General features: G+C 40.8%; 1 protein-coding gene across 1 annotated transcript; it reads right to left on the bottom strand.

Annotated features, from left to right (window-relative positions):
• Positions 1-1,049: 1,049 nt before the first annotated feature.
• PAFAH1B2 (platelet-activating factor acetylhydrolase 1b, catalytic subunit 2 (30kDa)) lies at positions 1,050-26,579 on the bottom strand. Its single transcript, XM_006833853.1, has 7 exons — positions 26,448-26,579; positions 17,295-17,300; positions 15,979-16,066; positions 11,015-11,104; positions 10,151-10,267; positions 7,131-7,253; positions 1,050-1,661 (listed from the first exon to the last, which is right to left on the bottom strand). Exons 3-7 carry the CDS (start codon positions 16,057-16,059, stop codon positions 1,383-1,385), a joined length of 690 nt encoding a protein of 229 aa, XP_006833916.1. The 5' UTR covers positions 16,060-16,066; positions 17,295-17,300; positions 26,448-26,579; the 3' UTR covers positions 1,050-1,382.

Here is a 26,579-nt window from a genome sequence, read left to right as displayed (position 1 = left end):
AATCATTACAGAGCACATTTTGATGGGCTACTTCAATACCTATGTGGTCCAGTTTAAAGTATCTGTTTGTAGATCCAGTTGTACATATTCCATGGGTGTATTTAAACAAGAAACCATATACAGTCCCATCTTTTTTTTTTTTTTTTAAATGGCAGTTCTTGTAGTTCAAGCAAACCATAAAGATTATAATAAAGAGCTTTCTTGTGAGAACGTTCCCAATGGTGGGGACACATTAATGAGAAATCCTAAAAGTTAAAGCTTTAAAAAAAAAAGTTTGTTTGTTTACGGAAATGATGACAAAAGGAAGAACATCTGTCTGAAGAACATCTTCATTTGTTTCCCCAGGGGAAAGGTCCACAGTTTTTTGGGACTGACATACTTTTAAAAAGTAAGCCAATAAAAATACACCTAAAAACTTGAAATCATGCAGGGCATATAGGAAACAGAGTTCTGATTTCACCTCCACCCCCTCAAAAAGGGGGAAATTGTTACAGAACTTAAGGGAAAAACAAACCAATCAACCAACCAGAACTCTGAGTATGGACAGAACTACAGACTCTCTAGCACAGAACACCAAACAAGAAAGTGTTACTTAGCAGTAACAGCATCATGAGTAACTGCTGGAGACTTACACTTCCAGTAACAGAGCTCCCAGGTGAAAACCCGGCTATCAAAGATGGTAATGTCAACAAGGACCTCCCAAAAATAAAGGGGTGGGGGGAGGAAAGGCTGCATGCATGAGCCTACTAAAGACATGATATTCAGCAGCACAAAAATGAAACCCTCCAAAGAGTCCCCAAACAGGGCAAACCTGCTTTTCACTGCTAAGCAGAAGACTAAGAGTGGAGCATCTTTACTAGCCGTCTCCCATATCTGAATGGCAATCATGTTCAAGCTGATGTATTTGTTATGAAAACTTGAGGATACATTATGAGTAAAGCAAAAAGGCTAAAATAAAAACCGTAACTGGAAAAAAAATATGTTTTACAGTCAAGTGGGTGTGATTCTGATTTTTACACATAATCCAGAAAAAGAAAGGCCAAGAAAAGAATCTTCATACTGTTCAGTACTTAGGCTGATGTTGTCCTAGGAAAAAAGTGATAATTCAACGAACATGTCACACAAACAACTAAAAGTCCTCTTGGGGTTTCAAATGAATTTTAAACAACAATCTTCCTTGGCTAATTTTTCTCCTGTGTAAAACAAACCTTTTATGTACAGATCAGTTTAAATCCCTCCTCCCTTTCAAACACTTAGAAAGAACATCCAGGAACATTCTACAATGCAAAGTGCCTTTAGGAAAGAGGAGGGTTCTGTAGTGCCAGTGATCTAACTGCTCTGAGGAAAGAAGCTGTGATGGGATGAATACTGACAGGAGCCAGTCAGGCAATGGTGGTCTGCTTCTCCTCAGGTGTTTCCTCCAACAACTGCATGATCAGTTCATGGAGAGGTTTGCAGATCTTTGCATAGCCCCCTCCTGTGAGATGCAGAAAATCAAACATGTCGTGACAGGAGATGGCACCGTCCGAGTGCACAAAGCCCCCATCTGTATCCAGGAGCTGAACATTGGCAAGCTTCGGCAGAGAAATCTTGAGAAGCTGGTTCACCTTGGCATTCTTTTGCCTCAAAGGGTTGGGCTTCTCACCTCGAGGTAACAAACCCTGGGGCAGAGCAGAGAAGAACATAAAATGAAAAGAGGCACTCATTCATTCTTCTCTACTAATTTATTTGTGATTTCACAAGATCCTGGAACCACTGTTCCATTTGACATTTTCTAATCTTGATTTCCGAAATGCTGGAATGGACTAGTAATAAAAGCTCTCTGGCCATTCCTTACATTTTCATTACAGGTTCCTTGTCCTTCTCTTGTCCCTTACTTGGTGGAATTCTCCAGCGTTTTGTTCTTGGTGCATTGCTCTTCCCACTCTAACACATTAAGCCCTGATCTCTCCCTAGAGCTTCCGAACTGCGTATTGAAGTGCCAGTTAAGAGAACCAACCCTGAATGTTCCTGAGATACCTTCCACTTTGGTACTTAGAAAAGCAAATCATCATCTTCCCCCTAATCTAGTTCCTTCTACATTCTCTGAATCAACCGATCATTCCCACATCTCTGAATTACCAAGTAAATGCCTCTCATTCCATACACCTATTTACTTAAAATTATTCCATTTTTGTTTCCTTAATCGTTCCCAAAAGTATATAATAAGGATGGAGAAAAGACAATGGATTGAAGAAATATTTAGGAAACAAAAATGGAATAGTTTGAGAAGTAGCTAAGGTATGTAGGATGAGGTAAGTAGACAAGCCTGTGGGATGAGGCATTTTGTCTAGTTAATTCAGGAATGTGGGAATCATCAGTTGATACAGAGGCTGCAGAAGGAACGTAGATTAGGGGGAAGACTATATTCATGCAGCCCTGGTGTAGGATAAGCACGCCAAACTATGAGGTCGACTGTTCAAACCCATTCGTCACTCCTCAGAAACACTAGACAAGGTTGCTGTGAGTTGGAACTCACTTGAAGGTACTTAACATTAGGCACATAAAGAGTCCCTGGTGGTACTATCAGCTGCACACTGGACTGCCAACTGAAAGGCTGGTGGTTCACACCCACAGCCACTCTGCAGAAGATGAGACTGTCTGCTCCCGTAAAGGTTTATAGTCTTAGAAACCCCATGGACAGCTCTACTCTGATCTATAGGGTCGCTGAGAGTTGGACTCAATGACGCTGGCTTATATACATGGAGTCCCTGGGTGGCAGCATAGGTTAAGCACTTGACTAGTAACCAAAAGTTTGAGGGTTCCAACCCACTCAAAGGCATCACAGATGAAAGGCCTGGCGATCTGCTTCTGAAAGGTCCATACTGCCTAATTCTAGCCTCAATGCATGAGGTCACCATGAGTTAGAACCGAATCAAAAGCCAACTGCTGTTTGGGTTTACTGTGGGATAATGCACTGGAATGCAACATCAGTCTGAACCACAAGGTCGACAGTTCAAACTTACCAGTTGCTCCTCAGATATCCTATATAGGTCACTATGAGTCAGGTCAGACCTGACTCAATGGTACTTAACAACAACAACAACATATACAAGCCATTGCTTGGAAACTTATCACTACTCACCCTGATTAAGGTAAAATCTCCTGACCAATCTTCCTAGTTTCAATAATGTTCTTCCCTCCAATCCATTCTTCAGATAACCATCAGAATAGCTTTGCTCAAGTACATACCCACCTATTAATGCCACATGGTACCTACACTCCGTTTACAGCATGAGCAAGAAGAGGTGGAGCAAATGCTATCCTGAATTAGACACATATCTTGTTACATCAAACATAGATGTGTTCTAAATTCACTTCTAATTTGTGTTAACTATATCATTGTCAGACAAACCAGCTATCTGTTTCCCTCCTATAGAAAACAAAACGTCTGCTCTTACTTGGCAAGAGCAATATTTCATCATCTTGAACTACAAGTGGCCTTTATTACAAATTATTACCAGAGATCCCAACCTTTAGTTGGTTTACAGCTAGTGATATCATAGCAAATTACTGTTACTTAGTAAATATTCTGCCACCAGCTTTTCCTACATGTATGGTTGTTGTTGTTAAGTGCCATCAAGTCAGTTCTGACTCATAGTGGAGCTGTATAGTGTTTCTAAGGCTGTACATCTTTATTGGAGCAGAAAGCCTCATCTTTCTCCAACAAAGTGGCTGGTGGGCTCAAACCACCAACCTTGTGGTTTGAAGTACGGTGCTTATGATGCCTTATTTCACAAAAAGATTTTCTGTGGACATCTGAGTTAAAAAAACAAAAACAAAAATAGTAATACCTGAAGTATGTGTTTGCTTATAACAGCTGTAAAAATGTTCACAAGATGTTGGAGCCTTGATTATCAACTTATTGTGTGGTTGTGCAGTTTCACAGGAGGACTGTAGAAAATTATCACTCTGCTACCCTGGTCCAGTTCCTTCTTTCCTTGTTTAGATCTTCAACGTTGTCCCAAGATAACATCAATCTTATACTCTAGTTTGTATGACTATTAAAAGTACAAGCCGCTGTATCTCATAGTCAACAAAGAAGAGCTGTCCTCAATGCTGACATTATCAAAATATGACTTGAAATATTATGCACAGCCCAGAGGGATGACCAGTGGAGCAGTGAGTATACAATTTGTTCTGACTTTCAAAGAATACGACAGCAGTCTAAGTCACAAAGAATGATGAAGTTCCAAGAACAAGACAATGTACCTGCTGAGATTTTCAAGCAAGGGTATATGTACTTACAAAGCATGCTCCTTAATGTAGGAATAGCAAGGGTATATGCTATGTGATTTTCCCCTTAAGTTTTAGTAATTATGAAAATACTGTAACGTTAATGGAAACAAAAAGTAAAAAACTATACTCTTAATGCCCTCAACCTATAACTAGTTGTTTTGTTTCCTTCCAGTTCCTTTCCAACTAAATATACACTTTTCAGTAATTCTAAGTATTACTGTAAATTGTTTTCACACAGTCCTCATTCATTGTCATGCTGTTAAGAGGCACCGAGTCAATTTCAACTCATAGAGACTCCATGTAGCAGAGTAGAAACACCCCATAGGTTTTCTAGGCTGTCTTCTTTACAGGAACAGACTGCCAGGACTTCCTCTTGGTGAAGCTGATGGGTTACTTTGAACCACACCACCTCTCATTTGGCAGTCAGTCAAGCGCCTAGCTGTTGGCCCCCAGGGCTCCTTGTCAGTGTGATTAATGCTGTTACATTCAATGATTTGTTTGATCATTCCCCAGGCAGCTCACAGTCTAGTTTTACCTCTAATATTTCTGTACGGTAAATATAAAAACTAACACCTCTGTATATCTAGTTGAAATAAAAAGTGTTTGTATTCAGCAACATTCATGTAAGAAATATTTCCTATCAAGGGAGAAGAGCGGAGTGCGGGACCCTACCCAGAAAAACAGTGACGCCAGAGATGGAGGCAGAGATGATGACGTGGAGAGATGGAGCGGCTGGGAACTCTAGACCCAGAAAGCAAGAGGGGCTGTGTGCTGGTGACCAGGGGGCAGGCTTGGTTGGTTGATGATGCATGGAGAGGACTGTAACAATGGTAATGTAATGACACACCACAGTATGAATGTAAAGCTAATGTTCTCCCATGTACATTATCACATAATTCATAATAAAACAGTTTAAAAAAAAGAGAGAGAAATATTTCCTAAGCAACTACTATGTATCAGCCAATGTGCTTTAGGGGTGGACGCTTAACCACAATGCAATCTTTTCAGGAATAAAGTGGGATATAAATTAAGTCCATGCTGTTGTTTTTGTTAAGTACCGTCGCACTGATTCCAACTCATAGAGACACTATATAGGGTTTCTGAGGAGCAGCTAGTGGGTTTGAACCCCCGACTTTGTGGTTAGCAGGTCAGTGCTTCTCCTACTCACCAGTCGCCAGGACCCTTTAAATGAGTCCATAAATAAATAAAGTACATTGAGAACCATGTAACTAAAAAATAATCAAGACCTGGCTCCCCAGCACCTAAAGACATAATTCGAACTCCATAACATGGCCTACAAATTCCTACCTACCCTGGCTCTCCACTCTTCTTCCTTACTTCCACTGCCTCAAACTTTATGCCATGACAGATCTAAAGTTCACCTAGCATCCTGTCACTCAGGTAACACAGAAAATACACAGGCCTCAGAACATTTTGTTTTCCCTCCATAATGCCCTTTCTTCTTTCCTTTACCAATCTGTCTAGAGACCAATGAAATTTTTAAAACTAAACTCAGATAATCAATTGTTAAATCTCAACTTTTATGCCCTCCCCTTAGCACACCGAGTAATTCTCTTTATAGTGCTGCGTGCAACCACTAGACTATGGCTTGTTCATCTCTGCACCCTCAGAATCTAGGACAGCACCTTGTACTGTTGTTGTGAAGTACCATTGAGTCAATTCTGACCCATAGCAACCCTATATAGGGTTTCAAGGAGCAGCTGGTGAGCTTGAACCATCAACCTTGTAGTTCAAACGACTTTGCAGTCTGATGCATTAGCAGTGCCACACACCAGGACTCCATGCCTTGTACTAACCCATACTAAATGTGTGTACTGAAATGAATGCCTCTCTGAACTGTACTTAAGAACTAAATGCAATGAATTACATTACCAGATTTTGTGTACACATTTTCAAGCTGAGTATCTACAGCTAAACTTTTACACTGAAATAGATAACTGTTTGCCTCTGAGACTATAAAGACTTGATGTTTATTTTAAAAAATAAAGACTTTTAAATGCTTGTAACGTTACAAAAGTAGCACTTTCTGTTTGGAGTAAGACTAAAATGCACTCATTTTTTGCTGATGGAATTTCTGAGATTTTAATAAATATACCACCTTTAAAGTATTAAAGAAGTCCTGGTGTAGCGCTATGGGATAATGTATTGGACTGCAAGGTCAGTTTGAACTGCAAGGTTGACAGTTCAAATTCACCAGGTGCTCTTCTGAAGCCTTACACAGGGTCACTATGAGTCAGAACCGACTTGGCATCACTTAACAACAATAGCGTATTAAAAGTGGAACAGAATAATCTATGTAAATTAATCCAAACCCAGGCCTAATCACAAGAGAATCTAGATTCAGACACGTGTCATATGCAATCTTTTTAAATAATTTACATTAACAGAAGGCAGTCTTTTTAAAAAATTTTATTTTAAAGGAAGGCACTTGAGATAATAAACAGAATTTCCACCCTTCTAAACAAGGACAGGAGTCCTGGTGTGGCGCTGTGGGTTAATGCGCCAGACTGTAAAGCTGTCTAAACTGTAAGATAGGCAGTTCAAGCTCACCAGCTGCTCCTCAGAAACCCTATACAAGGTCGCTATGGGTCGGAACTGACTCAACAGCAGTTAACAACAACAAACAAGGACAACTGAATAAAACAAAAGCCCCCAGACCAGCTGAAGAATGATGATGATTCCAGTAAGACAATGTGGTACACGAGACAAAGGACAGCACAGAAAGAGCTTAAAAGAAATACCATACACTGTTTCCACCTCTAGTGATCACAATTCTATTCCCTGGCTGACCTGAAGATACTATGGTCTCCATATGCTCACAGATTACATACCAATACAATGACCTTGGCCTGTGGCTGCCTTGTGTTGATAAGTTGTACAATGGCCTCGATCCCACCTGCCACCTCTTCTGCTGTATTTTCATGGTTATTCGTTCCTACCCAGACAACAATGACCTGTAGAGGAGAGAAGAAAAGAAGGGGGAGAAAGATGAATAACAAGGAATAAAAGGATGTCTGACATTTAGGTGAAAATCTTGTATCAGATATCAAAGGAGGATAAATGAAATTTTTAACAGCACTGGGTATCTCCAAAAACTGATAGCCATCTTAAGACATGGATCCACACTTCCTGACCTATACCAGGATACATTCCGTATCGACTGAGTGGCAAAACTGTACTAGAAGGATACAAGGTTCTTTTATAATTGTGGAGCTGGAAGTTAATGTCTCAAAATCCAATAGTTACACAGAAAAAAACCAACAGATTCAACTGCATAAAAATATAATCCTTTCTATTTAAAAAATAAAAAGGAAAGAGACATGAAATCTAAGCAATCCAGGGTTGCAATTCACTTCATAAATAAAGACTGACCGTCTTGGTGTTTGCCCGTGTCTATGGGGCTGGGCGCCTGATTTGACAAAACTGAATAAAGAAAACCTCACTCTCACTAAAATGAGTACAGACTGCATTACTTGAGCGTCTGTCAGTATAGACGTTTCTCACAAATCTGGGGGCCCATCCGGGATTTTCTGGTGGAGCAGCAGCCCTGGTGGAAAAAGAGCCACGTCCAGCCTTGGTTTTGGTGGCCTACTCCACTGGGTTGACTGCCTCCCAGCAAGAGCCAAAAAAAAGACCCTAGACTTCAAAGGTGATCAGAATTAGTGAGAGACTTGGAGGACTGAGGAGAGAGTAACCGTGGCGACTAGGCAATCCGTCCACAGGCCAGGGCAGGAAAATTGGACTTTAAGTATTTCCCTGGTGGTCAGGTCATTTGCGCAAGTCATTGTGTGTCTGAGACACATCTTGTATGCGAAGCAAGTGCAGTCCCACTCTGGTCTGAGGACAAAGTGGAATCTTGGGGTTATATGCAAGAAATCTCCATGAGGACCTAAACATGGGGAAATTTGGGGAGGTTAAGTATGCAAGGAAAATCAGACAACAAGACCAAAAGAAAACGGGGAACAGAATTCTAGGCCTAGGGAAGAAGGGAGCAGGAGAGACTCCCATAGACATTCCTTTTAGTCCTTTGGGGAGAATGTTGAGGGCTTAGGGGGACAATCCCCACCCCGGGAAAAAGATAAATATATTGTTTTATTTGGCCAAAAGATCTGATCCATTCACCATCTATGCTCTGGCTTCAATTTGGTTCCAATAAGGACTGGGTCTGCCAGGCCCTAGTCCTACATGTAAACGATAGAACTCGGCTTTCTCAGAAGGAGATAATCTATGCTCCTTGTTGGTCAGTAGGGGGAGCGGAATCAGTTCAGAAGATGTTCTCCTTTAAAAGATGGAAACCAAGACAAAAAGATTCAGGGATGGAGTGAAGAACCCATTGATGAATTGTTAAGATAAGCTCAGAAAGTTTTTGTAAGGAGAGAGGGGTAAAACAGAGGCAGAAAGCTAGAATCATGGTATCTGTCACTGTGAATAATATAATTAAATAAGAGTGTAGAACAGTTCTCAAAGGAAGTAGAACTGTGATTACAGTGTTAGGCCTCTTCAGAGGAAAGGGAGGAGACGACTGAGCCAGGTCCCCAAGCCCACCAGCAGATGAATACTGTGGGAAGACAGACTATTTCAAAAGAGAATGTCCACAGATAAAGAAGCGAAGGAAAAATGATTCCCCTCATGAAATTAGAAATTAACTTTTGAATCTTCTGTAATGGTACCTTATTGTAAGATTGGGTTAGGATTAGAGAGGGCGAGGAGTAGAAAAAGGTAAATATGGCACCTCTAACTGAAGAGGAGAAAGGAAAGATATAGTAAGATATAGGCTTATTAGTTTTTCAAATAACAGTATCTACCACCAGTGGATCTGGTAGCACAGTGGTTACGAATTGGGCTGTAAACCACAAGGTCAGCAGTTCGAAACTACAGCTGTTCCACGGGAGAAAGATGAGGCTTTCTGTTTCCGTAAAGATTTGCAGCCTTGAAAACCCTGTACAGGGTCACTATGAGTTGGAACTGACTCCACGGCATATAACCACAGGTATGGAGTGGGCAACAAACACACAATTGCACTAAAGGAAAATAGTTACTGGGGTGAAAGTTAAATCCAGATTCTGAGGGGTGTTTTTTACCCCTGAAAAAAATTTTTTTTTTTTTTTTAAAAAGAGGCACCTGTCCTTCAAGAAACATACAAGAAGGCTTCAAAAAGTACAGGGAAATTTTTCAATTTTTCACAAGCTATTTTTGAAGCTCTCAAGTATAACTCACTAGGTAAATCCAAAAAAAGTAAATTTTTACTTTATCCCAAAAGAGAAGCACGTGGGTGAGTTTTTCTATTAAAAAGGAAGAGAATAAAATGCTTTCACAGTTAACACATTTTTTACTCGTTGCTCAGCTTTGATTTTTAGCTGGGGCTAAAAAAAGTTGTATACCCCAGACATTTATTATGTGAACAGGTACTGGGTAGATCTCAGGGTGAGCATTTGGTTCATACCTACTTCAAATTTTCCTCAGAAAAAGTTGAAGGCTTTGATTACCAATTCGCTTATGTGGTTAAACAGATTAAAATTCCTTACAGTAGTGACCAACGTCCCTGCTCCCATGGTCCATCTGAGCAGTTTTCCGCTCATATGCCCCATCCATGCATTCCCCAGAATAGCATACCTCATTAGTATCAAACCCCTTTCCACAACCAACAAAGATAATTAAACAATAGGTTGATTCCTGCATTGAGTATGTATTTTGGGGGTAATGCTCTAAGTAAGGACAATATCAAAGAGTGATAGTTAAATAGCACTTTAAAGGAGCAATGTCTTTTCTGCCAATCTTAGACAATTTAAATACTTGAAAAATCCTCAACATTAATGATAGCACTTTCTTTTAAAAACAAGTTTCATTTTACCTTAGGTTTAATGTTCTCCAGTTCTCCATTCTTTAGTCTCCACAAAACATGTCTTGTTGTATCTCCTCCAATTCCAAAATTCAGTGCATGAAGTGGGGAAAAAAGTTCTCGCCATATCTAAGAGAACATGATTTATTTAAATCAAAATTAGTGGGAAATAAAATCCTTCCACTGCACTGCATACTGAGGCATTTGAAATAACAATTTCCATTTTCTGTTTCCAAGCATATCACTGCAATGTGTGTGCCATTCACTGTTTAAGGGGCTTAGAAAAAGTCACGGAAAAATTCCGTATCTTTTAACCCATTTTTTTGCCACAAAATTTTTGAAGCCCCTTCATAAAACTGAGTTCTCAGTGAAGCATTAAGGACTCAACTTCATAAGTGAGTTACAACTTAACCTAATGTCTCTAAGAAGTACCAGCATTTACAAATAAATTGGTAGCTCAATAAACTCCTTTCACTTTATTCAAACTTAAACCTTTTCTTTTAGATTTCCCTTGGTAGAATGCCTAACCAAAAAGGAATTAAAAAAAAAAAAAAAAGAATTTGGAAGAACAAAAATAACCTAAGAAAATGGTAAAATGCAAATAGTAAGAATTGAAGACCATAATTAGGACAAACACAAAATACAATACCAGGCAAATAAAAGCATTTAGTTATACACAATGCAAAATTTTCTCTGTGTCGTTGGCACAAAGAAAACTTTTAGGTATGGTCCGTTTTCCCTTATACTCTGAACAAGAAATTCCTAAGAGTCCCAAGTAAGTCAGAAGTACATCTGTTACATGTATGTAACATGTACAGATCAGAATGCACGTGTGCTAGTGATCACATACAGCCACCACTGCCCTTCTACCTTTACCTCGTACTGCTGCATTAACTGCACCATGGAGTCTCCCACAAATAGTACATCAGGTTCTTTGTCTTTACAATCCAGGACAAATCTGTTGTGCTGGTTTGAGGAAGAAAGGAAAATTAGAAATTGGCATTTCTTTCCCCATGAGATTTTCTGGTTTAGAAGTTAGTTGCCCAACTAGTGACTCTGCTGTCATCTTTTAAGCATTGATGTTGTCATTGTTCTGCCTGTAAAGCTCATTCCTTTGGATCGGTAATCAATTCTGGAACTTTCTACCTACCTTTCCCATAATGATCATTCTAACACAGTCAAGAAAACCAGAATTCTCCTGGCATCAGATTAGAAAAATACGCTTAACATGGTTTTAATACGTTTTCTTTTCAAAAAACGAAGATTTTACCTTTTCCCCAAACTTTCAGATATACTGAAAAGTTCAAATAACAGTACAATGAGCACCTTTAAACTCACCACTTATATTCAATAACTAATAATATTTTCCCATATTTGTTTCTCTGTATATGTGTGTGTGTGTGTTTGCTAAACCATTTAAAATAAGCTGCAAGCTTTGGGCAATCCCATTAACACTTACAATTCAGTGCTGATTAAATTTTCCCCAGTGGTCCCAAAAGATGAACAGAGCTTGGTAGCTGGGATCCAAGCAAGAGCCATGTGTTTCACTGGGATCTTTTTAAATGGACTTTGACAATGTCTATTAACTTCGAGATGTAAGACAATGGCAAACAAGGACTGAAGAGAACTGTAGCTTTTCAGTAATTCAAGGGTATAAGCAATGGTGACTTGCTATGCCTCTGTTTGAAAAACACAAGACAATCCTTTTATTCCTTCTAGACATAATTTTTGTGGATTTTACAGCACTAAAAGAAGTAGGTTCAAATTTTGATACTCAATCTTTGAGACAAATTTACATGGTACTTTAAGCAATAGGTATCTTATCTCATTCCAGGGAAAGGTTTGTATGCTGTTTCATTTGATCAAATTCTACATTCAACTATGCCTAGGAATTAAGCCAGAGTTACAACTGAAATATCTGCTGATTATACCAACAGCTGGAGTACTGATTCATGATCTATGTGAAAGTTTTATAAAGTTTGGGGAAACACACATCCTGCACAAATAGCCTGCATTTCACTACTAACCTAAAGGTTAATAGATCAAACCTACCCAGCAGCATGGTAGAAGACCTGACGATTTGCTTCCATAAAGATTACAATCAAGAAATCCCAATGAAGCAGTGCTTTGGTCACACAGGCTAGCTATTAAACAGAACAGACCTGACAGCGCACACTGTAGGTGAAAGCTGGGACGTGAATGATGCCAGTGATGTGTATTCAACTACCTGCTAGCCTAAAGTATGATAGTTCTATTCCATCACACACAGGACTGCAGTGAATCAGAAGTGACTCAATGCCAACTGTTTTGATTTACAGGTGACACAGGAGACCCTGGATGGTACAAATGGCTAAGTGTTTGGCTACTGACCGAAAGGTTGGTGGCTTAAATCGACCTACTGGTGCCTGGAAAGAAAGTCCTTGTGATGTATCCCAAAGGTCAGAGATAGGAAAATCCAATGAAGTGTAGTTCTACTCTGTAACACATGGGGTTGCCAAGAATTGGAAGTGACTCAAAGGCAATTGGTTTGCTACCGGTGAAAAGTGGAATCCAAGGCTAGAGCAAATGGTTAGGATGTTTGGTTACTAGCCAAAAAGTTGGACGTTCATGTCCATCCAGAAGCAACTCAGATGAAAGTTTGGGTATTTACCTTAAAAAAACCAGCCTTTGAAAGTTGTACGACAATAAACAAAAATGAGTTTTAAACGTTAGTAATATGAAACCTGAAAGAAAAATTAGGGAAACAATTTCATTTGCAATAGTGTCTAAGAGAATAAAATGCCTAGGAATAAATCTAACCAGGGATATAAGAGACTTAAAAAACACACATTATGAAGCACTGTTGAAAGAAATTAAAGATATTACAAAAAGCTTAAATAAATGGATTCCTGGTGTGGCACTAGAATTCCAAGCACAAGCTTGTCAGTTCAAATGCACCAACTGCTCCTCAGAAACCCTATACAGGGTCAACTATGTGTTGGAACAGACTACATGGCGCTTAGCAATGACAAATAAATGGAAAGATGAGCTAATGTCGTCGAGATGCCAATACTACTCAAAATGACATATAGATTCAACACAGCTTTCTATACAGAAATGGAAAAACGAATCCTCAACTTTATATGGAAAAGCAAGAGCTAAAACAATGTTGAAAGTCAAGAATAAATTAGGATTCATACTTCCCAGTTATAAAACATATTATTGTTGTTGTTTAAGTGCTGTGGAGTTGGTTCTGACTCAGAGAGCCTGTATAGGAGTTCTAAGGAGTGGCTGGTGAGTTTGAACCACTGACCTTGCAGTTCAAACCGACTTTGCAGACCAGTGCTGACCCTACAGCTCCACACCAAGAGTCCTACAGTGCCATGGTGATGGTCATATGTAGTAGTGTTGGTTCTGACTCATCTCGACTCTTCATAGGGTTTCCAAGGCTGCAAATCTTTATGGGAGCAAAAAAGACTCATCTTTCTCCCATGGAACAGCTCATAAATTTGAACTGCTGACCTTGAAGTTAGCAATCTGACTTGTAAACACTCCCCATAAAAAATAAAGATTTTTGCTTATCAAAAGACTATACCAAAAAAAATGAAGACAAGCTACTGTCTGGTAGAATATCTTTGGAAACAATATAAATGGCAAGAATCTAATAACCAAAATCTAGATAAAACTTAGGTAATATGACAATAGAACAAATAACCCAATCATAAAACAGGCAAAAACAAACCCACCTGAAACCTTTCATAGGGTTGCTATGAGTCAGAACCAACTGGATGGCAGTTAACACCAATAACAACATTAAAAGAGTCTTGGTGGGTCAGTGATTAAGCCATTTGACTGTGAACAGAGGACAGGTGTTCAGAACCACCAGGTGCTCTGCAGGAGAAATATTTGAAAATTTGCTTCTGTAAAGATGACAGACCTCACTAGCAAAAAGTGTCTGCCGTGACCACTGTGCTGTTAAGAACTGGCTACTGGGAACAAACTGCTAACAGCAACTGGAAAAGTTAGACAGGAACCTTAAGGGCAGTGGTTTACGTTAATGAAGGAGGAATTGCTCAGAAAAGAAGGTGAGAATGACTACAAACTCATGTTATCCACCTCACAGATTTGTATAAGCAGAAACAAGTGAACTGGTGTAGGTTTTACTGTGTATATTCTTAATAACAAAATACTATTTTAAATAAAACAAAAATTTTAAAATCAATCTGTTTTAAATAAAGAAAAGGATATAGTCTTAGAAACCTAATGGAGTAGTCCTACTCTTCTGCTCTATTGAGTCACTACGAGTCAGAATCAACTGTACAGCAAGGGGGTTTATCCTCCATGTGACTAGACTTCTCCCTGGATGTAGAAATAGGTATCACTTGGTCAACAGTCTTATTAAAAACCACCACAATAATTCACTGTTGTTGTTAAGTGCCAACGAGTTGGTTCTGACTCACAGTGACTCTGTACAGTGTTTCCAAGTAGGAGCTGGTGGGTTTGAATTGCTGTACTCATGGTTATCAGCCCAGTGTTTATTTTACATGCACCACACCAGGAGTTACTTTGATGCTAGACAAATGCGCTGCTTCTCCTTAAAGCTTTATCTACTAATTTTAGCATTCACTGATGGATCTTGCCTCTACAATTATTACTCTGTTTTCCAATGATTTTCCTTTTCCTTCCTTTGTTTCATATTTACTAATTGTAATTCTTCTGACATGAGTCTAAAACATAAGTAAATGAAAATTGGTTAAGGCCACACCACCTTAGCCAAGTGTTCATATCACCAATGAGATAAACCAAGATCAGGTGCTCTGTATGTGATGCAATGAGGACATATAACTTCCCTGATATTCCTGCCCAAAACACAAAATCTGAATTTTGATTACACCCAAGCTGGGACATTCTACAATATAAACGGCCTATACGATTCAAAACTATGCAGGTCATGAAAGAGACTAAGGAATGTTTCTACATCAACAAGGATAGACACACCCACTAAATACAATGTGTGCTCCTTGGCTGAGAAGAAAACTGCTATAAAGAACATCACTAGGCAGGTGGAGAAATCTGAATACGGTTTGTAGATCAGGTTAATTTTATCACATTAAAATGAAATTTCCCGATTTTGAAAAATTATACTGTAGCAGCGTCCTTGTTTTTAGAAAATACCCTGAAATATTTACAGATGTATAATGGCTGCAACTTACTCTCAAATGATTCACAGAAAAATGTTGGTTTACATCACTTGTTGTCAAGTCAGTTCCAACTCATGGAGACCCCAAAGTGTGTGAAGAGCAGAACTGTGCTCCAAATAGCAATGGCTGATATTTTTGGAAGTAGATTGCCAGACATTTCTTTTAAGGTGCCTCTGGGCAGACTTTCAATTAGCAGCTAGCTGAGTCTGAGTGTGTTAACCAGAAAAGTCTATATTTGCATATATATATATGCAAAAATGTACAGATAAGATAATTTAGCAAATGTAGCAAAACACTAGTGATTAGTGAGTATAGGTGAAAAATTTATAAAGGTTCTTTGAAAAAATTTTTTTATAACATCTGTATAATTTTCAAATTACTGCAAATGAAAAAGCATTAAAAAAGAATACAGAAAATAAATTTGATAACCTTTTGAGATTAACAGAGGCAATCACCATGGATTCCAAACATTCCTTAGTCCCAACATCAGAATGGTGATTAGGCACACTTCTAACATTAGATACTTCTAACATTAGATTTTCATTTAGAGTAACAATTCTTTGACTTTTAAAAAGGACTCTTTGCAACTTTGGTTAGAAGGCCCTCAAAAACCAAAGAGATCCATCTCAGGTGAATAATCCATATGCACTTCCTTTTTACCTGCGACATCCATCTGTCATCTCCTTGAATATCTTCCGCTGCATGTGGAATAGCTGCTGGGTTTGAGTCTCCTTGGCTCATTCTACACCTGAAAAAAAAATGTTCATGTCATGTTTCATTTATTAGCAAGGTAGGGTGCTTACTTGTTTCATTAATTTTCAGTGTGGCTTCTACCTAGAAATTAAACAACCAGAGTTTATTTTCAATAGGGAAGACTTCCAGGACAGGACTCCTTAAGTCTCACAAATATATAGTATCATTCATTACCTTTAAGAAAGGTTTGAGTATCATCTGGGAACAATGCGTTACATTGGTGGTAGTGGTTGTGGTCACGGTGGTGTGCTGTCTAGTCAGCTCCAATTCATATGACTCAAAGCAACCCTGTATAGGGTTTCCAAGGCTATACTTCTTCTAGGAAGCAGAAAACCATCTTTCTTCCATGGAGCAGGTAGTAGATTCGAACTGCTGACCTTGGGATTAACAGCCCAACACATAACCCACTATGCCATCAGAGCACCTTGCACGGCATTAAAATAAAAATAAAAACTGCCTTAAGCAATGTTTTGCAGCTATATTAATTTTTATCACTATATTATGGTAGAGGAGCCTGGTAGCGTAGTGGATTATGAACTGGGCTGTGAACCTCAAGATTAGCAGTTTAAACCTACCAGCTGCTCTGTTCTGGTAAAGATCTACAGTCTTAGAAATCCTATACTAGGTTCGCTACAAGTCAGAACCAACTCAATGGCAGTGGGTTTGAGTTTTGTGTACAAAAACTACACAGTTCAATGAAACTGTGTAATTCAAGCTGCTTGTTGTTAAGTGTTGCCAAGTCAGTTCCAACTCATAGTGACCCTATATAGGGTTTCCAAGGATGGCTGATGAGTTTAAACCGTTGACCTTGTAGTTCAAACTGACCTTGAAATCCAGTGCTTATCCTACAGTGCCACACCAGGATTTCAGGCTGCTAAACGTGCTGGATTTATACACTTAAGGATTAGAAACAACTGGTTCCCAATGTAACTATTAACAATATAATTATACTACAGGTTATGATAGGAGTCCTGGTGTGGTGCTGTGGGTTAATGCGCCAGACTGCAAAGCCATTTGAACTGCAAGGCAGCGGTTCAAGCTCACCAGCTGCTCCTTGGAAACCCTACACAGGGTCACTATGGGTCAGAATCAACTTAATAATAACATCACCACCCTGAGTAAAGGAAACTCCCAAACTTACACCCAGTATATTAGAACTGAGGGGAGGTCCCCGGAGCCTCCAAATTGGAAAACTTGTGAGATCTGACCTGGTTGCATGTTACTAAAGTCTAAGAGAGCAATGCTGCTTTCTACAGCTGGTGTGAGCGAAGTGAAAAAGTTGAGACTTGGATTTGTGCTAATGTATTATTATGTATTATTAGCCTCATAATGGCATATAGAAAAGACATACTCTTTGTATGCCATCTATTTCCCTTCCCTTGACAACTTCAAATACAGCTTAAGCCTTCCATTAAAAAAGAATTGCATTATATTCATTCAACATTTATTTACTGCATCTGCAAAATACACCGGATTGCCAAGGTGGGAGCTTTTGAGAATTAAGAAATACCAAGCCCTAAAAACATGAAAGAAGGAGATCTGGTGGCATAGTGGTTACAAGTCGGGCTGCCAACCACAAGGTCAGTAGTTCAAAACTATCAGCAGTCCCGTGGGAGAAAAATGAGGCGTTCTGCTCCTGTAAAGATTTACAGCTTTGAAAACCATGTGCAGGGTCACTATGAGTTGGAACTGACTCCACAGTACTTAACAACAACAAAAACATGATAGCATATTTTCATTCTTGAAAAACAAATTACATAAGCAAAGAATATTAACACTAATTATACAAACAAATGAACTCAGTCCTAAATAGCACTGTTGTTTTTGTTGTTAGTTCCTTTGAGTCAGTTCTGACTCACGGTCACACTGTACAGGAGCGGCTGCTGAACCTGAACAGCCAACCTTGTGGTTCAAACCAACCTTGCAGTCCAGTGTGTTAACCGGTAGTGCCACACCAGGACTCCTAAATACCACTACTTGCTGTTGTTAAGTGCTATTGAGTCAATTCCAACCCATAGCGACCCTGTATAGGGTTTCTGAGGAGCAGCTGGTGAGCTTGAACCACCAACCTTGCAATTCAAACGGCTTTGCAGTCCAACGCGTTAACTCATAGCACTATACCAGGAAAAAACCCTGCTGTTGCTGTTAAGTTTCCGTGGAGTTGATTTGACTCCTGGTCAGACCATGTGTGCAGAACAGAACTGCTCCTGAGGGTGTTCAAGACTGCAACCTTCTGGAAGCCAGACTGTCTTCAGAAGCACCCTCTTGATGGGTTAAAACCTTTTGGGCAGTAGAATGCTTAACGAACTGTGCCTCCCAAACGTCAACCATTACTATCCAGTTGATTCCTGACTCAGGAAAACCACATAGAAGAGTAGAACGTTCTCCAGTTGAGAGGCTAACAGTCCAGCTCTTATGCTCTGCACTACCAGGGCCCCTGAGAAATAAATTTTACACAAGCTCAAGGATTCAACCAACTACAGGGAATGAAAATATGGGGTAGGATGGAGTGGGGGTGTGCAATTAAGGGATCAAAGCAATCCCTCAAGGCTAAAGTGGAGCTGTAAAGTATAATTTACATACTATTTACACTGTGTTAGGTATTACAATAGAGGAACCCTGGTGTGGCCCTGTAGCCTAATACATTAGACAACAAGGTGGAAAGGGCAGTGGTTCAAACTCACCAGCTGCTGCTCCCAAACAGACTCAAAAGTACTCGACACAACAAGTATTATAAATAATCGGTTGCTGTTCACAGAAATACTGTATATGATTTCTGGATTTCTGAGGAGCAGCTGGTGGGTTTGAACCGCTGAACCTGAGGCTAACAGTCCAGTGCTTATCCTACAGTGCCACACTAATACTCTATAAGTAACCCAGAGATGGTCCACAGTATACACGAGGATTGTACAGGTTATATATTCAAATACTAAATCATTTTATATAAAGGACTTGAAGATTTGTAAATTTTAGTACTGGCGCGGGGGGAGGCTCCTGGAACCAATCCCCTGCAGATACCAAGGAGTGACATATTTTTCTCATGGGCCCTGGTGGTGCCGTAGTTAAACAGAAGTACATGTGTATGGCGGTTGCAGTGGTGATGTGCCGTGGAGTCTGTTCCGACTCATGATGACCCTGCAAAGAGTTTCCGAGGCTGTAAATCTTTACTGGAGCAGAAAGCCTCATCTTTCTGCTGGTAGTTTAGAACTGATGACCTTGAGGTTAGCAGCCTGACTAAGCTATAGCTATATGAGGGAGTCCTGGTGTGGCACAGTGGGTTAATGTGGACTGCAAAGTTGGTTTGAACTACAAAGTCAGCAGTTCAAGTGCAGTAGTAGCTCTTCAGAAACCCTATACAGGGTTGCTATTGGTCGGAATCGACTCAGTACTTAACAACAGTAACATATAAAGCTTACGTCAAAAAATATTGAAACTAGGGTTCCAGTTCATACATGCAAGGGTTTATTGCAAACAAAACCTATTTAAACGTATCTGTGACCAGTGAGGGGTGCAGACAAGTTCTCTCAGCAATATACCTGTTTCAGTTTGTTAGGGGTCTACATAACAAAGCCCAACCCAAACAGGGGCTTCCAAAGATCTGCTGGGCCAGTCACGTTCAAAGAAGAGAGGTTAGAGACCATTTTTTAAGTACCTCAAAGGTAGATTTTCTTTACTGACACAGTACGATTACCCCAGGCTTACTAGCTTTTAAATTCTTGAAAACTGCATTTGTGAGGAAAAGTCTAGCAAAGTTGCACCAAGACTCGACCAACGACATTTAATAGGGCTCCTTATTCAGTCCTTGTTGTTGTTGTAAGTGCTGTTACAACTCTTAGTGAGGACCCTGTAAAGGGTTTCCAAGGAGTGGCTGGTGAGTTTGAACCGCAGCCCTTGTGGTTGAATCCTTGTCCACACCAGGATTCCAAAGCCATCAGAAGTATATAGATCTAAATATGGTATTCCAAGTGCTGAAATGAAATTGACATTTTGTCTTTCAGTGGTGAGGGAAACAATTAAGTATATCAAAAAGAACAAGCCAAATCTCCGTTGCCATCATTAGCATAGAGTAGGCTTCAACTTACTGTAAACCTTTAGGACAGAGTAGAATTGCCTCATAGGGTTTCTAGGGCTGCAAATCTTTACAGAAGCAAACGATCTCATCCTTCTTCCAACACTGTTGTTGTTAAGTGCCACTGAGTTGGTTCCGATCCACAGTGACCCTGTTTAGGGTTTCTGAGGAGCCGGTGATGAGTTTGAACCACCAACCTTGTGGTCTATATCCTGTGCTTTATCCTACAGAGCCACACTGGATCTCCTTTTCCAACATCCATTATCATTATAAAGACAATTCATATACACAGCGATCACGTCTCTATCTTCTTTAGTCTGTCCGTTCTTGTTTACACACACACAAACACACACACAAAGGAGGGTAAGTCAAAAGATATTGTTAAAAAATCATAGAAATCTGTATTAAACAAAAATATCAAAATGTGAAGTTATTGTTCCTTAACATATCCTCCATCTAGGTCTTCTAAAAATAGTGTTTCCATCTCTTTAAGCCTTCTTCAAAGAATTCTGCACTCTTGATTTACACCATGTCAAAATGGCTGCTTCTGCTCCCTTGTTAAGTGCTGTTAAGTCAGTTCGGACTCATAGCGACCCTGTATAGGGTTTGCAAGGCACTATTTATTGTTTTAAAATTGGGAAAGGTGTGCATCAAGGTTGTGTTCTTTCACCATACTTATTTGCTGAGCAAATAATACGAGAAGCTGGGTTCCATGAAGAAAAACGTGGCGTCAGGATTGGAGGAAGACTCATTAACCACCTGCGATATGCAGATAATACAACCTTGCTTGCTGAAAGTGAAGAGGACTTGAAACACTTACTTATGAAGATCAAAGAGCACAGCCTTCCATATGGATTACATCTCAATGTCAAGAAAACAAAAATCCTCACCACTGGACCAATAAACAACATTCTTATCAATGGAGAAAAGATTGAAGTTGTCAAGGACTTCATTCTTCTTAGATCAACTATCAACACTCATGGAAGCAGCAGTCAAGAGATCAGACGTCGTATTGCATTGGGTAAATCTGCTGCACAGGAACTTTTTAAAGTGCTGAAGAACAGAGATGTCAGTTTGAGGACTAAGGTGCACCTGACCCAAGCCATGGTATTTTCAATAACCTCATATGGATGTGAAAGCTGGACAGTGAATAAGGAAAACCGTAGAAGAATTGATGCCTTTGAGTTGTAGTGTTGGAGGAGAATATTAAAAGTGCCATGGACTGCCAAAAGAACCAATAGATCTGTTTTGGAAGAAGTGCAGCCAGAGTGCTCTTTGGAGGCCAAGATGGCCAAGCTTCATCTCTCATACTTTGGACATATTGTCAGGAGAGAACAGTCGCTGGAGTAGGATGTCATGCTGGGTAAGATGGAGGGTCAGAGAAAAAGAGGAAGACCCCCCCCAACGAGATGGATCAGCCAGGTGGCATCATTGATGATGTCAAGCGTGGCAGCGGTGGTGCGGTTGGCCCAGGATCGGACACTGTTTTGTCTTGCTATGCATGGGATCGCTATGAGTCAGTTCTGACTCGATGGCACCTGACAACAACAACATTTATTGCTGAGTTTGAACCGCTGACCTTGTGGTTCAAACAAACCTTGAAGTCCTGCGCTTATTCTACAGTGCCACACCAGGACTCATTTTTGCTTCCTGTTGTTGTTAAGTGCCATCGACGTCGGTTCCGACCCATAGCGACCCTGTATAGGGTTTTCAAGGAGCAGCTGGTGAGCTTGAACTGCCGACCTTGCAGTTCAAATGGCTTTGCAGTCTGGCGTATTAACCCACAGCGCCACACCAGGACAAATTATGTCCCTTTTAAAGGTTCTTGGAGTTTTCGGAACAAAAACAAGTCTGAAAGGGCAATGCCAGGACTGGAAGGTGAATGGGGTAAGGTTTCCCAGTGAAACTCTCGTAGGACAGCCCTTGCTTTCCTTGAAGGATGAGCAGGTGCATTGTGAAGACGGGAAAAAAATTCCTTGGTACAGTTTTCTTGGCCTTTTCTCATCAATGCAATTTTCAGTTTTCTTAAAATGTCTTCCTAATAAGTACCCACGGTCATCCTGTGTCTGTCCTTCGAGGAAATCTATTAAAATGACCCTTTTGAGTCACCCATAACAGTCCCATAACCTTCTGAGCTTGTCAGTGGTTCAAACTCCCATCACTCTTTGGATAACCTATACAAGGTAGCTATGAGTCAGAATTAACTCAAGGCGCTTAACAACGATATACTTGCAAAGCCTATTTACTTTCTACTCTTCCTGTTAATTCTATAGCTTTCATTTAATATCCAATTCATACTCTTCAGCAAAGAACGTTAAGTTTTATACAGAAAAAGCTATATGAAAGTGGTAAATTCTAACTTGTATTTTTTATTGTTGTTAAGTGCGGTCAAACTGGTTCCGACTCATAGTGACTTTGTGTAGAATTCCCAAGGGTCAGCTAGTGAGTTTGAACCACCAACCTTGTGGTTAGCAATACAGTGCTTATCTTACAGCATTACACCAGAACTCCCTATTTGTCGTTATTAAGTGCCATCTAGTTGGTTCTGACTCACAGTGACCCTATATAGGGTTTCTATGGAGCGGCTAGTGGGTTTGAATGGCTGGCCTTTGGTTAGCAATCCAGTGCTTATTCTACCGCACCAGACTATGACTCCTATTTTCTATTACAATCACTGAAATTTAACAACATTCTGTACAAAATTATTTCCATTTTGTCCCTAAATTTCTTCATAAACAAAATAACAAAAGCTATTTGGACACAGAAATTGGGGAATAAAACTACATATTTGAGGCTACAGAGCAAGTAGAATTGGGAGATGGCAAAATATTCCCAATTACCTAGTCTTTCTTTCCCCTTAACTATGAATACAAGGTCTTCCTTCTTCTCCCTCTACAAGAGCAAAATATCTGCTTGAAAACTTGTTTCATTGTGCCCTCAGACATTTGGATTTTGTATATTTTGCCAAATGAAAATCTCACAATACAAAGTAGCTTTCATAGTTTTACTGATGCCTACACTCTGGTAACATTTTCAAGCAGGAGAGAAAGAAAATTTCAGAAAACACATGCAGACTTTCTTTAAGAACTAGGTTGGAAAAAGCACAACCTACAGACGATGAGGCACCTAACAACAACAAACAGATTATGCAGAGGATTCAAATAATTCGAGAGTTAGAAAAACTATTACACAATTTATAATAAAAATGAAGAATGAATCAGGAGATATCCAGAGAGCAGTCTGCACTAGGCCACAAAGATAAGGGTGAGTTTTGAGTTTCGTGCCTGAGAGAGAAGGCTGTATTCCAACATAGCTGTCTTCAGAATGGAGTAGCTGTAACCAACAATTTTTGAAAAAAAGGTACCAAGAGAGGAATTTGATTCCCACCTGTCTCATTTTTCTGATTCATAATATTCTCAGGATGCAGCAAGTCATTATCTTCTGACAGACACCACAAACAATAGTCAATGAAAACCCCAGCAGAATAAAGATCCAAAGAACAAAAATGTCAATTTACCTACATTCCAAGACAGCTTTTAACTATTTAGTAGAGATGGCACTTGATAGGGCTACTTCAGATTCTTAACCTCCAGTTTCCCTACTAGTGTAGTGGTTAGAATTGGGCTGTGAACCTCCAGGTCAGCAGTTCAAAACTACCAGCTGTTCCGTGATAGAAAACTGAGGCTTTCTGCTCCCGTAAAGATTTATAACCTTGGAAACCCTGTTCAGGGTCTCTATGGGTGGAATCCACTCGGCGTCACTAAACAACACCAACATCATCTTCCCTATTTAGACTAATGGTATAAGAGCAGAATTTCTAGATGTTAATACAAGCATGGCAGTCCTGGTATGGTGCTGTAGAATAAGCACGGAACTGTTAACTGGAAGGTCAGCAGTTCACACCCACCAACCAGCTGCCCCTTGAGAATCCTACGTTGTTGTCATTATGTGCCGTCCAGTCGGTTCCAACCCATAGCGACTGCATTTTCCGAGGAGCAGCTGGTGAGCTTGAACCGCCACCCTTGCGGCATTGCAGTATGGCACATTAGCCCACAGCATCACACCAGGATTCCTGAGAACCCTATACAGGGTTCCTATGAACCAACACTTACATTGAATTGAAAAATACCAGCAGGGTGTAGAGTGCCTAATCAGAAGCCAGTTTCAACAACAAAGAAATAGAAATTTTCCAAGTGAGGTGGAAGTTTCTTTAGTATGAGCCAAGAAAAAATTGGAGGGGGAAAACTGTACTAAAAATTAATAGATTTAGAATGTTTCCACTCCACCTAAGACTCTTCATTTTGCTTCACAGGGAGTTGGCAGGGTTAATCTTAAGGGGGTGACAGGCAGACCTCATCCGGAAGGCACAGCCTGAGTGGGCTGGTGAGTGGGTCCCCAGGTTCCAGCACATCCATAATTCATCATCAAATGCCCAAGCCAAGAAATTAAAGCAAAATTATTTCCTATGCTTCCACTGCTCCCCCACAAGAAAGCAACCTTTATGTTGAGTCAATTCTGACTCACAGCAACCCTGTACAGGGTTTCCGAGGCTGTAAATCTTTACGGGAGCAGAAAGCCTCATCTTTCTCCCGCGGAACCGCTGGTAGTTTCAAACTGCTGACTTTGAGATTAGCAGCCCGGTTCGTAACCATTACGCTACCAGAGCTTCTTAACCTTTATGTACACAGGAGGAAAACCTAAAGACATGAGGTACATTGTAGGTAAAAAAAAAAAAAAACAACTCCACTGTCACTGAGTCACTTATGACTCATAGTAACCTTATTGTCAGGACAGATAGAACTGCCCCATGGGGTCTCCAAGACTGTGAATCTTTATAGGAGTAGACAGCTTCTCTTTACCTTTCTTCAGAGGAGCAGCTGATGGGTTTTAACAGCTGACCTTGAGGTTAGCAGCCGGATGCTTAACCCACTAAAGCATATCTTTAGGCAAACACTCATGACAGATCATCCTCTGTATTTTCTTTCATCTTTTCCCATTCCTTTAACCCCCACCATATTTTGTTGTTGTTAAGTGCCACAGGGTTGGTTCCAACTCATATGGCTCCTGTAGGTTTCCAAGGGGCAGCTGGTGAATTTGAACTGCTGACCTTAAGGTTCACAGCCTAGTGCACACGTGTCCTCCCCCCATATTTAAGGCCATTTGAAATGAAGTCCTAGGATCAGGTGGTCTTCCCTTCTCCATGGGGAAGTCTAAAAATGAAGCCTTGGTGCAGTGCTGTAGAATAAATATTGGACTGCTAATTACAAGGTCGGCAGTTCAAACCCACCAGCTAGCTGCTCCTTGTAAACCCTATACAGGGTCGCTGTTGAGTCGGAATTTAACAAGTTTTAAAAGAGGCCAGAGCTTCAAGTGTTAATTTTCATAAGGCTTGTATATAAATTATAAACTTATATAGTCGGATGGCTATGGAAAGCAGAGATAAAGAGCAGCGAGTCTGGAAAGAGGTAAAGATGTAACCGGCCAAACCTGTAGACCGTGATGTGGGCCAGGAGTAAACCACCCAAGAAACCCACCCACTGGCTGGTTAACTAACTGGATGACCTGTCTGAGGCTCATTTCTAAAATGAGACGCTTAACTGGATAGTCCTCGCAGAAAGAATCGCTTCCGCGTCCAGCCAATGTGTGGGTCTTTTGAATACTTTAGAGGAAGAATCGGAGAAGTTTCTAAAGAGCTGAAATTTTTCAACAAAAGAGGGAGGAAAAAGAACTCTGTGTAAAAAACAAAAATCCAGCAGCGGAATAACTGGTCTGGGCCCACGTTAACAGCCTACAACGCAAGAGGAAAAAGGAGAAGAGGGTCAGAGGTTGAACCTCAGGGATGGAGGCAGAAGGCAGCCGCTGAGACTGGAGGCAGGAAGACATGCTGGAAATGGTGCAGGCAGGAGCGAACTCCCCGCCGAAGGGAGCTGGGGGAGCTGGGAGGCCTACTCCAGGGGGTGTGTGCGGCAAGAAGGTCCGCCCCGCCCCGCTACTCCTCAACTGGAGAAGGCGGGGCTGAAGAAGAGCCTAGCGGCCGAGGAAAGTAGGCAGGTTTAGGAGTGTTGTAGCTGGGAGAAAAGGCTCTAAAAGGATGGAGAGAGGCCTGGAGAATCAAGGCCCGGCTGGCAGAGGCTGCGCGCGCCAGACCCCCAAGGGCCCAGCGGGGAAGTGGTGGCGCGGGGAGGAGGGGCCCGGAACGGTGGGGGAGGGGAGATCGCGGGCTTCTCACAATAACACAGCGCAGCCCCATCCGCCCCCACCTCAAGTCACGGCTTCCCCGAGACTCTGGATACACTCACGCAGGTACACAGGGTCCGTGCGGGCCCCAAGCGGCTGCGGCTGCGGCTGCGGCGTCGGCGGGTGGCGCGTCTATCGCTCGCTCAGTCCCGGCGGCCCCGCTCCAGCGCGTCCCTCCTCCGGCCCTAGCACCAGCAGCAGC

The sequence above is a fragment of the Chrysochloris asiatica genome, unplaced genomic scaffold (genome assembly GCF_000296735.1).
Source record: "Chrysochloris asiatica unplaced genomic scaffold, ChrAsi1.0 scaffold00008, whole genome shotgun sequence".
NCBI classification, from domain to species: Eukaryota; Metazoa; Chordata; class Mammalia; order Afrosoricida; family Chrysochloridae; genus Chrysochloris; species Chrysochloris asiatica.
The sequence above is the reverse complement of the archived record's forward strand: the minus strand, read 5'-3'. Positions and strand labels throughout refer to the sequence as shown.